Source organism: Coffea arabica, chromosome 4c, assembly GCF_036785885.1.
Source record: "Coffea arabica cultivar ET-39 chromosome 4c, Coffea Arabica ET-39 HiFi, whole genome shotgun sequence".
Classification (NCBI taxonomy): domain Eukaryota; kingdom Viridiplantae; phylum Streptophyta; class Magnoliopsida; order Gentianales; family Rubiaceae; genus Coffea; species Coffea arabica.
In genome coordinates this window covers 4,738,151-4,750,522 of record NC_092316.1, presented here as the reverse complement: position 1 = coordinate 4,750,522, position 12,372 = coordinate 4,738,151, and the positions used below count along the sequence as shown (strand labels likewise).

The following is a 12,372-nucleotide window of genomic DNA, read 5'->3' as shown; positions in this document are numbered from 1 at the left end:
TTTTTCTTCTCTCTTCCATCCTTCCTAATAAAAAAGCATCATCTCAATAGAAAACTTTATTTGGAGTTTGTAATTGGATTTATGGGTGAAGTTTGGAAAGGCATTAAAAGCTAATTCAATGTTTTGACCAAATGGCAATTAATGATCATTAATCAAGTCGCAAATTCTTCTTGTGATTTTTTTTAGAATAAAATGAGAAATTGGGATAGGAAGAGAAAAAGCAAAAAAATTGAAAAGTGTAAAAAATGCTATTTTGGGGAAGGGTTTTGAATATTTAATGACCATTTGATGTGAAAATAGATCTTTGCAATTTCTTTTTTTTTTTTTTCTTTTAACTTCGATCATTGAGATGAAGTTTCTTATGGGAAAGAGAAATAAGTAAAGAAAGAAGAAAAAGGCAAAGAAAATAAAGGACAGAAAAAGGGGACCAGAAAAAAGATAAGAATTTAGAATAATAGAGGGGTAATTTTATATAATAGGGGATAAAGTGAAATAAGAAAAAAGTTATGAGGTAAAGTGACAAATGAAATATATTTTAAGGGGATTAATTAATTGTTATAAATTCTTAGGATTATAAAACTGGATAAAGAAAGTCAAAGCAAATGATTTAAAAATCTGAAGCATTTATCTCAATTGTTTATCGTGAAATTACATATGATTTTTCGGGAAAAAGCTACTTTGGGAATTGGAGAAGATTAAAAAAGGCTGAGCTAGTGCTAAAGTAGTAGGAGTGGCAGTAGTAAAAGTGGGAGTGACGGACGGAGAATGTCATGGGACAAATGATAACCTTATCCATGACAACCAATCAAGTCCCACAAACATAATACAGCAAGTCACACACACAGGGCTCCAACCTTTGCAGCGTGCCAGAAAAGCGGCACGCATTTTACCGGCCATTCAAGTGCACATTGAAATTCATTCAAGGATCTTGATGCAAATGCCAAAAATGGTCATCAATCATGCGTCTAATGAGGTTGCAAATTACTAGTTGCTAGCCCTTTTGCATTGGAACTGAAAAACTGACATGGGAAAAGCAAAAGCTTGATTGATGGGCTAAATGGAAACCATCAACTTTTGATGGACTGGGTTGACATGTTTGGATTCCTTGAAGGTTCAAATTAGAGTTTGTCAAAAAATAAGCCATCTTCTTTCTTTTAATACCAGGTGAGGTAAGACATGAAGCTGGAGAACATTTGAGTGGTCATCGCGGAAGGGGAGCCAGATTTCCACTCGAATACTGGCTAGCATCTTCATATTCCACCGACCCGGAAAGTGATGTCCAAATTTGCCCAGTCAAGCGACAATCTTCACTAACGAATCTTCAAACAGTGTATATTGTTGTTTCCCAGCTCGACTTTATAAAAAGAGCAAATCAGGAGTCATTTAAGTGCTGGAGGTTGGAAGTGCATATATTTTGTTTCATTCCTTTTGCTAAATTTTGGACGTGCGTAAAATTTTTCATGTTATTCCCTTTTGTTAGAATGAAAATTATCATAGAAAGGCAGATAAAATTACAAGGTTCCTTTGTGTAAAATACAAGTTTCTCCTGCAAAGCAATATTAATACCTTCGGCTAAAGTTGCATCAACGTAAGTTTGAACAGCTCATTAATCCAACACTTATGATGCCATCCTCCATATCAGCAGAACAGTTCTGCGACAAAATTACCTTGATTTGAGTGTTTTTTGTGCGCCCCTATGCACCTAACTTGGGACGACAGGCTTAATCCATGGCATGTTACGGAGCCCAGCCAGCCACCCCATGAGTAAAGATAAACAATAGAAGACAAATATTATTTTACCTGGACCCTTGCAGGGGCGTTAAAAGCAGCTGGCCAGTCATAAATTAGTCTCGAGGTCTGATAATTTATTCCTTCAGGCGCAGGAGGAGAATTGGCCAATGCCTGCATGATCGTTGCAGGTCAAGTGGGAGGCTAGCTGCAATAATAATTGGAAATATGCGTGTTTTTTTGCTGGTACAAATTATCTATCTGTCTGTCTTTGGCAGTTATATAGGAGGGTAGTGGGAAACAGAGAAGATTTCGAGTATATGCAACCCCTCTCTTGTAAAGGCCAAAGGGCACCTTCTACTTACTGGTAGTAGTTTTTCAGAAGGTTGGTGGGGGGACCCCTATTTTGCAAGCTATGATGTAGCTATGCTAGTGGATAGCTCATCATTACAAGACAACACTTTATTCACAGAGGTCAGAGACAAGCAGCTCTCAAGCTCTCTCTCTCTCTCTCTTTTTTTTTTTTTTTTTCTTTCTTCAAAAGCAGCCCTCAAGGCTCTAGGCTTTGCGTTCTCATTCATATTACTACAATAATAAATAAATCAAGGGACTGTTGGAAAATTGCTGTATGAGATGTTTGTTTTTGGTTGAGTCAGATGATACTCTTGGAAGGCTTGAGAATGTAAAGATGATTTTCTGTCATCTTAACTTTGTCAAAAAGAAATGAAGTTGCAGATTTGGAAGAAATTCAAGAACAAGCTCAAGTCAGCCCAGAGTCAGTAGTAACTGCTTCAGCTGTGGTTTTCTTTCAAACTGCAGACGTTGCAAATGTTAATCTCCCGGCAAACCAGGAAAATCAAAAGAAAAAATTTTTATTTTCTTGTAGAACTTGTAAATCAACCGAATCCAACCAAACAAGCAATTCAGGAAATCCACGAAGATACTCTGCATCATGTTCTTGGCAGTGATCATATGATTCTGCACGACAAAACCAAACAAAATACTAAAGAAATTCTTACAATACCTATCATATCGTGCATTGAAAATGAAGTTACACAGATGTTCTTAGGAGACATTATGATGGTGGTCAGTGTCCCACATTTTCTGAGACACAGTAGTGAAAGCAGTACTGTAAAGCCACTTTCTGTGGAACATCCCTTACCTTGTCAAGGCTCGAGCCTAAAAGCATGACATGGTAAAAAAAAACCTATTTTTCACTCTGCGTTCATGATTTTTGGGAAGGCGAAACTAAAATAAACAAACAAATTTAAGCAATAAATCTGCTGTTTGTGAGAAAATAAATAATTTTGTATTTTGAAAGCACCTGAGGATACTCTTCATTTTTCACTTTTTAAAACACCCAGTCCTTTTTGCCGACGAATGAGCCCATATGTAAGCAAGTCAAGCCCGGACTCTTGAGACTTGAATGGAATAACTTCTCGTGTACTCATTTTAGTGCCTTTCTTTTTAGTACCACTTTCTGATCATTAGTGTGTTAGTTCAGGCCTGCTCATAAACAAAGATTATGGTGATAAAGAACTAGAAATCACCAAGGCATGCTATTTTCTTTTCTTTTTCCTTTTTTTTTTTTGAGAAAGGCATGCTATTTGTTTAGTCTGCCTCGTGAGCAGGCCATGACTCCATGCTCTCCATTAGCTTGCAATACTACTATTTATCACTCATTCCACTATTTCACTGGGTCTATAAGTGCTGACTAGTGTGTGGTTGATCGTTACATTCTTGAGATCATGAAATCAGAAGCTTCAACAGTCGAGGAAATGGCCATCTTGTTGCTTCTTCTATGTTGTTTTCTAGTGGTTGAGTCTTCTCCAATGCCTCATCCTGACATGATTACTCAGCTACCCGGACAACCACAAGTGGGATTCCAACAGTTCTCTGGTTATGTTACTGTTGATGACAAGAAAGGAAAAGCTCTCTTTTACTACTTTGTCGAGGCAGAAATAGATTGTGCTTCAAAGCCTCTGGTCCTGTGGTTGAATGGAGGTCTGCAGCAGTTCTTCTTCCTCCATATTCAACTGCCCTCAAGATTACTTGGCCAGATTTTGCTTAATTGTGCTTGCTTTCTTGTAGGACCTGGTTGCTCTTCTCTTGGCGTCGGTGCATTTTCTGAAAATGGACCTTTTAGACCCAATGGACAGGGTCTGGTAAGGAATGAGCATAGCTGGAATAGAGGTGAGAATTACAACCATGAAATGCATCATAAACATCTAATTTTTTTGATAAAGTTCGAATTTTGCAAGTAATTCAATAGGAAAAAAAAAAAAGCAAAGAAATGATAATTGGTTGGACATGATATTGCAGAGGCAAACGTGCTATATTTGGAGACACCGGTTGGGGTGGGGTTCTCTTTTGCGGATGATTCCTCCTCTTACGATGCTGTGAGTGATGCTATAACAGGTACGTCTCTTCTCCTCAATCATGATTTTCTGCTTATAAATCTATCAATCATCTAAAATTGGACTGGACGTGTGATTCAGGAAACATAAGTTCTGGGGCTGTAGAATATTCTTTTTAAGAAAGATTGTGAACTTTTACGAAAAAGACTTGCTTTTTAGTTTATAAATATTTGTCATCCGATGCTATTATATTAGCAGTCCAGACAATCGTTTGTAAAATCGGTCTTTCTGAAGCTAAATTGGATACTTGTCTTACTTCTAAAGTTGGATTTATCATGATTTTCTTCAGCTAGGGACAATCTTGTGTTCTTGCAGCGTTGGTTCCTCCAATTCCCACAGTATAGGGACAGAAATTTGTTTATAACTGGAGAAAGTTATGCAGGTATCTTCCTAAAGTTGCCATGTTCTTTTTTTCTTAGAATGCCTAAAGGTGGTTATTTCTTTTATTTTTGAAACTTTTTGGGGTGATGCCACCAGGTCACTATGTACCTCAACTTGCGGAGCTCATGATTCAATTCAACAAAAAGGAAAAGCTGTTCAACTTGAAAGGAATTGCTGTAAGAGTTAATTAATATAGTCATGCCAAATAAAAGTTATAGAAGTCTCCTGAATTATGCTGGATTGATAACAGAATGATTGATCAGCCAAAATAACAAGAAGAAACTCATGATCTTTCTTCCACGGTCCCAAGAAGAAACAGAATTCCACTTTTTCTAACAGGTTAAGGAGCCATAAAGTTGAAAAGTGAGAGAGCGAAGTTAACATCAAAAGAGAATTCCCTTTTCTCTTGCTGCTTTTGCTGAAGACTGATAATTCTCTTTCTTTTCTTCTTTATTTTTGTTGCAGCTAGGCAATCCAGTTCTTGAATATGCCACAGACTTGAATTCAAGAGCTGAGTACTTCTGGTCACATGGACTGATATCAGATTCAACTTACAAATTATTCACTTCCTTCTGTAACTATTCTCGATATGTGAGTGAATACTACAGAGATGCTGTTTCTCCTATTTGCTCGAAGGTCATGAGCCAAGTTAGTAGAGAAACCAGTAGGTTTGTGGACAAATATGATGTCACACTTGATGTCTGTATTTCTTCAGTGCTCTCCCAGTCCAGGATCATTAGTCCACAAGTAAGTTTTTGTTGTTGCCCTTCAGATCAGATGTTATTATCTCAGCCTTATTCTGTTATCCAGATTGTTAAGATTCTCAGATATGTCTCCCGGGTCTTAACAATGGTTTTGTACTATTGACCAGCAAAACGCAGAGAGGATAGATGTTTGTATAGAAGATGAAACTGTCAATTACTTGAACCGCCAAGATGTGCAGAAGGCGCTTCATGCCAGGCTTGTAGGAGTGCGGAGATGGCTTGTTTGCAGCGAGTAATTCCTTCACTTCTTAATAGCATTTCAAAGATTATGTACCATTACCACGGGGAAGAGATTTTAGTAGTTGCCATAGAAACGAAAAAAAAGAAAAAACTAAAATGATAGACGCAGAATTGATCTCAACTTGCAATCATCCTAACAAGAAATCAGCCTACCAACATAGTGATTCTCATTCTTACTTTTACTACAAATTGAAATTTCTCCTTCTGCCACAGCATTCTGGATTATCAGCTGCTTGACATAGAGATACCTACAATCTCAATTGTAGGATCACTTATCAAGGAAGGAATTACAGTATTGGTGTACAGGTAAATGCACCGCTTCTTTATTCGGATGATCTCAAAAACGTTTTGCATAAAGTTCATGGTTTTATGTTCTGTCATCCGTTGGTTAAGAACAGAATGTCCTATAATAGCATTCTCAAACGAAATTTTGCAAACAGTGGTGATCAGGACTCTGTAATCCCACTAACTGGAAGCCGCAGCCTAGTCCATGGATTGGCAAAACAGTTAAGATTGAACGCAACCACACCTTATCGAGTTTGGTTTGCAGGGCAGCAGGTACAAGTGAATAACACAAACTTTATCATGGTCATTGCAGACCGTTTCTGCATGCAAATTCCTAATCGACATTTGGTTCCATGGCCTTCTCCTACTGCGCGCAGGTTGGTGGATGGACTCAAGTTTATGGAAATTTGCTCTCATTTGCAACAATTAGGGGTGCTTCTCATGAAGCTCCATTCTCTCAGCCAGAGAGATCGCTCGTGCTATTCAAGTCATTCCTGGAAGGCAGGCCCCTACCAGAAGTGTTCTAAAGAGCTGCTGCATTTGTCACTAGTAAGTAAATAGGGTGGAAAGGATTGTCATTAACGTTTTATGTGCTTCAACTGTAAAAGGAAAAGGAAAAGGAAATTTTGTTTGTGGGTTTGAAACCAGAGAAAGGTGAAATATAGCAGTTGGTTGCGGTGGAAGGAATTTCGGGCTTACAACTCCCTCCTTCCAAAGGCGGAATTATTTACTTCATCACCGTTTTGGTTGGTTCTTCCGCAGGCAATTCTGCCTCTCCACTGCCTGTCTCTCCATATGCAAAATTTGGAAAGGAAATGGATTTGGTGAATTATTACTAACAACTTTAGTTAACCATTTTAAATGAGATGGGGGGTGCCTATGAGTTTTAACAAACAAATTAATAACTATTAACTAGTCAATGATAGTTATAATAATAATAGTGTTTGATGAATTTTAACCAAACGAGTAAACCATTTTTTTTTTTAACCACTGAACTTGATACAGTGGCCGTCAATTTAGGTTGTAAGTAGGGGTTTAAATCTCACCTGCAACAAAAAAAAAAAAAAAAAGAATGATGTCAAAACATCTCTTTGACCTAATTAGGTCTATGAAAAAAGAGTAAACGAGATTTTTTTAAGTGTATAAGAAGTAGTAATGAATTTTCCTATTAACACCAAAAATGCTCTGATTCGGATTCCTTCCTTGGGAGCGTGGCGTGGAAATCTTCACGAAAAACCGACTCAAACCTCGGCACAGGGTAAAAACAAAAGGGCCAAACCCTGAAGCCCAAGCGCGCATTAAACCCTGGTCGGGGGGGCATTCATAAGCAACTACGTGTATACTATTGCTGGTTCTGGCTAACCACCCAGGCAAATGAATCAATAGTGTGTACAACTGTAGAAGGATAAATCAAAAGGTGTGTTACAAGAAAATCATGCATCCATGAACTGGGAATTGTAATGAAGATTTTGTCACGACGAAGCATCTCTACGCATGCTTGGTGCCATCTACTACTTTTCCACCAAAGAATGTTTATGCTACTTCATCTGAAGCAGAGCATGACGATGAATTGCTGCGCCTCAAGCCCGTTAGGTACTTCAACAAAGCAGCAAAGTATGTGAATTTTGGTGAGAGGTTCATCTTTGCGGAAGATACACTCCTTTCTGTGTCCGTCGACAAGCCCTTCTTTGAGGTTTACGATCCTTGTAATGGCACTTGGGAGTCGTCTTGTCGACCCTCCCTTCCTACAAAGTGCGAGACAGGATTCCGATCGGCAATGGATTTTGGGTCGCCTGGAGACCTACACTCATTTCGCTTTATGAGAAAAAATTATATGTTTCAACAGATTTTCAGTCGTTCGCTTTCGATACTGCTACCAGGAAGGAATGGGAGAAGTGTGAGCTGGTTCTTAAGGTTCACAGCCCTTTCAGCGGCAAACTTTGTCGCCCACAAATCGTTGCAGAAGCTAACCGAATGGCGAACAAATTTGAAGAATATTCCAGATTGAAACTTGTTTAGAATTAAATGTGAATATAGTCGTATGTGTTGGCATGGCAGCATCAAACGATTGCCAATATCATTTTCTCTGCATTTTTTTCTTTTTCCCACAGGTGTAATAAACCAAAACTCAAAAAGATTTTCTTTGAACCTATCCATCCAGTCAAGGAAGGCTCCACAAAAACGTTTCCTTCTTAATTTGCATGGAATGGTGGTGCCGAAACTATATATGGGAAGTGTATACTATGTGAGGACATAATCATCTCCTATATATAATCAAAGCAGGCTGCCTGAACTTGCATTGGCCCTTATTTGGAACTTATGTGGTAATGAAGCGAGAAAGGACAAAAGACCTCACAGCTAGCATTCTTAGACTCCAAGAAGATCAGAAGGAAAAGAAACTAACGATTCTGAGTCTTTATTGTGTTAACTTTAACTCTCAAAGGAAATCATCTTCAAGTGCTAGAAAGCCCAATAGGAGAATAATGAGATGTTGTTACTGCAATCTTTCAATATATACAGCAGGTGACGCGAAGCAGGGAGAATTTGTCTGCGAAACAAGGAGAACTTATTTGTGTTTAGCAAAGAAGTTTTGAACATCTGACCAAATGAACAGAAACACCAGTTTTGCAACGGGTTTCCATAGAGGAAAAGCAAGGAGATTAATGTAGCACCATTTGAGCTATATCATTTTATGTGGCCAGGAACCATCTGCATTATCATGCCCGGGTTTTACTTCAAAACTAGATTTTCAAATGATTTTTTTCAGTAAATTTGCATATTAATATATATATATATATTATCTATCTATATTGCAACTTCTGAGATCCATTTCAGTGATTTTGCAACTAATCAAGAAGTTGTCATCATGAAATAATAGATTTTGATGGTTTTCCTCTTAACAGAAACCAGTATGGAAAACACTTCCGTTTCTCTCAACAAGAGGAAAAAGTCTACAATCAATCACCAAAGAAAGCCAATAAAATGTGAAAATTAAAATACAAAATATCAGACAACAATTTGTCACTAATCTTAATTTCTCTCTCCTTTTTTTTTTTTTTTAACTCTTGGCTGAACTTAAAAGGTGCCTTAAGATTTACTGCATGGTAAACATAAGATTTAATGTATTGTTAATGTCTCTTGAGCGTAAAAGTAGAATTTAGCAGAACATAAAATATTAAGAGTTTCTTCGTTGATGTCATAGTACGTATCACAGTCGTATATAGTAGCACCAGGCATGAATGAAACACACTAATTCAAATGTATATGTGAAAATCCTTTGAACAAAAATTTTAATCCATGGATCATTTTTATTTGTTTTTTTATGGTAATAATTAAGTATGATTAACCACTCAATTATGGCAGGGGGAAAATAAATGATTTCATGACATTAGATATTTAACATATTTAAATCTATTACTTTGAAATACTCTTTCCACTAAATGATCATTTTTCTCCTGATATTTTCATGTCTCTTTTATAGCATTGAAGAAATAAACATCAAATGCTTTATTTACAAAAAAAAAAAAAATTATATGCTTTAATACCTTTAAAAATTTCTAAGATTGGACTGTAGAATAACTATTATAGGCGCATGAGTGATAACTTTTTTTTTTTTTTTTTTTTTTTGAGTGCTGATTACTTCAATTGAGATCGAAGTTGTTTTTGTTTGCTAAGTCTCAACTCATTAGTTAAAACTTTTAAGGTTTTACGCATAGAACACAATGAACAACTAAATCAGTTTTTGAGGTTACATCGTAATGCTTAGGAATGTGGAGCTGAAGGGGTTATATATCAATGTGAAGCTGAATGTTGCAAAAGAATTAGATATTAAGAATGAACTATTTAGTTTTGTAAGGTTATAATTAAGATGACAGTTCATAATTGAAGAACCATTGAATTTCGTCTTTATAAGTGTCATGTCTGTTTAAATAAAATATATTTTTATTTATCTCTATCACATTTAAGGTTGTCTTTGAATAATAATTCTATGCATTGACGAACTTTTTTATGTAACAATTCTTCATATATATATATATATATATTTGCAAGGTAAAATAACCAAATAAGTGGTACATAATTAAAAAGAGAAGTTTTTTTTTTTTTTCAAGATTACACGTGCGTTGCACGTGGACTTTCCTAGTATCATAACAATTAACTAGTATATGTTAATGCTGCTATTATCTAGATGAAAATTTTGAAATAAAAAGGTGATTAATAATATAAAAAAATGGATTAAAAAATATGTTTATGATGCAAGCGAAATATTATTTGAGATAATTTGTTTCGCAACGGATCCTCTGTCCCGCACCCTGCGCCACTCTCTGTCCCATTTTTTATCATATTGCTATTTCTCCTGCACAAACATCATGTTTTAGTTCTTTTTTGTTTCCTAAAGATCCAATAACTATTAATTGAATAAAAAAATAAATACAACAGTTTCAAAAAAGTAATATATAATAGAAAATTAAAAAATACAACAGAAAATACATTAAAAAATCTCATTTTTATGCATTTTGATATTTTGAGTTTGATAAATTTTGTGTATTTCTCAATTAATAGTTATTGGAACTTTAGAAAACAAAAAAAAACTAAAACGTGGGACAGAAGAAATAGCAATATAATAAAAAATGAGACAGAGAGTGTCACAGGGCGTAGGACAGAAGATTCGTTACTAGGACAGAAGATTCGTTACGAATTTGTTATCCAAACGTTCAATTGTATGATCTGATACAAAACCATTTCCCGCTGTTTTGTGCTGCCAAGGCTAGGCCAAATGACGGAAGTAATAATAAAGTCAAACACGCTCCAAGAGCCAAAAAGATTATTATTAAGTCCAGCCATTTGATTAAAGGAAATGTCCGCTTAGATGTGTTGCGCCCAGTACTCACCTTCTTAGCCTGTCATTACATCGACTTAAACAATGATTGCATACGAATAAAATCCTTGACCTGCTGAGTATGAGCATTTTGCACCCATAAGCTCCTTCTCAGAAGCAATAACAACTATTTCAAGCTCAGAGTCACCACATTGACCTACAAGGCTTCACAAAAATCCTCTCAATTGGCTTCCAATCATGACAGCTGACCTCTTGTAACAGCTTTAGTTAACAAAATTTTTTCTGCAGTCCTGATGCCAATTACTAAATAACGCAAAACAAAACAGATAACACCAATTCACAAACACAATAGGTAAGCAATCAAAAGAACAATTGACAGAAAATCTGACCATGGTGGATTTGATTGAGCCCAAGGAAACTCAAATCTGAAATAGAAATGAATTACCATATGACACAAAGAGGTGAGACCCCTGGCTCATGCTTACCCCAAACTTCATCAAAGCTAAATAAAGTGCAAGCTCTGCGCAAAGGCCCCAGAAAGTTAGAGGCCTGTTCAATAGACAGTGCACATAGCAGCATGAATATTTTTTTCCTTCTTCTTCTTCTTGAATATGGAACTGTGAGCTAAAGCAAACCCTTGAAGCTTCTAAAAGGTGTGCAAATGACGAAATAGGTGTGCTTATGTATGTTGCACGTACAGGAATCTGAGCAACAGCTGAAACAACTGAAACATTACTATGCTTTAACCAATTGAAGGTCCATTATTTGAGACCCATCACAGATCTGCTCTTCAAGGACACTGCAAACAGGGAGCTAGCCAAATATTCCGCATCTGTTTGAGAAGGGAAGTGGGGCACTGTCAGATCAATATTTGCATCAGGTAGATGTGTTATCAAAAGATAACCTGCGAACAGGTGCACAATGTAAATGACCTCCTCACCCATCAAAACACATTTTTTTAGATAGTGGAACAACACGGTGCTTGCACGGTGGAAAATACATCTAAGTTCTTTCAGTAGAATACTTTCAAAGCGGATAAAGCAGCACAACTCAAGTTAAGACAACAATGTCGTGCAAAATTTCTTTTGACTGGCATAAATAAGTTTGAAACAAAATGCTAATAGATTGTACATAATGGCAGTATATAATAGAGATATTAGTCATTGCATATATATAATCCTTTCACGTACAAGCCATTTGGACTGCTAAACTTAGAATAAAGAAGAGAAAATGGAGAATTGTGGAGTACCTATTAGAAGATTTCAGAGGCATAATAGTTACGTTTAGTTGAAAGATAGCTTGGTCTCATAGTGAAAAGAAAAATGTTAGAGCAAATACCTCAATCATATATCAGCAGCAAATCAGCAATAAGCCTAAAGAATGGAAGAAGAGAAGAGGGAAAAAAATCAGAGAAAAATGAAGGTCATCTCCAATAATAATAATATCTCTTATTAGTTTTTCCAGATACAGCTGACAATTGCCAACCTTTTGTCATTAGAAAGTACAGTTGGTTGTACGACAGATAATAATGTATTCTTGGGCTGCCTTTCCAGCAGTTAACCAGCATGATTCAACCCCATTGTGAAGAAGTTTATAAATCGACATGGAGGCAAAAGAGGATGGAGAACCTGCTGAAATATTATCCATGACTGGAACACTGCAGAGTCATGATCAGATGAAAAGCCCCACGTAAAAACTATATATCTATGGTGGCTAATTA

At 36.4% G+C, this 12,372-nt stretch overlaps 1 protein-coding gene and 1 long non-coding RNA gene across 2 annotated transcripts; one reads left to right on the top strand and one right to left on the bottom strand.

Annotated features, from left to right (window-relative positions):
- Positions 1-1,076: 1,076 nt before the first annotated feature.
- LOC113739710 (uncharacterized) lies at positions 1,077-2,055 on the bottom strand. Its single transcript, XR_003460301.2, has 3 exons — positions 1,801-2,055; positions 1,567-1,652; positions 1,077-1,354 (listed from the first exon to the last, which is right to left on the bottom strand). It is a non-coding gene; the product is annotated as an uncharacterized lncRNA (long non-coding RNA).
- A 1,067-nt stretch (positions 2,056-3,122) lies between these two features.
- Positions 3,123-6,550, top strand: LOC113739711 (serine carboxypeptidase-like 45). The gene is made up of 10 exons (XM_027267021.2): positions 3,123-3,732; positions 3,820-3,921; positions 4,051-4,146; positions 4,435-4,527; positions 4,623-4,702; positions 4,992-5,273; positions 5,398-5,522; positions 5,744-5,836; positions 5,971-6,088; positions 6,193-6,550. Exons 1-10 carry the CDS (start codon positions 3,477-3,479, stop codon positions 6,340-6,342), a joined length of 1,395 nt encoding a protein of 464 aa, XP_027122822.1. The 5' UTR covers positions 3,123-3,476; the 3' UTR covers positions 6,343-6,550.
- The last annotated feature ends 5,822 nt before the right edge of the window (positions 6,551-12,372 follow it).

Bases quoted from the DNA above. Each gene is read 5' to 3' on its own strand.
- LOC113739711 (XM_027267021.2), top strand. From the start codon at position 3,477: ATGAAATCAGAAGCTTCAACAGTCGAGGAAATGGCCATCTTGTTGCTT. The intron at 4,528-4,622 runs GTATCTTCCTAA...TGATGCCACCAG, and splicing joins AACTGGAGAAAGTTATGCAG to GTCACTATGTACCTCAACTT. The intron at 4,703-4,991 runs GTAAGAGTTAAT...TTTTTGTTGCAG, and splicing joins TCAACTTGAAAGGAATTGCT to CTAGGCAATCCAGTTCTTGA.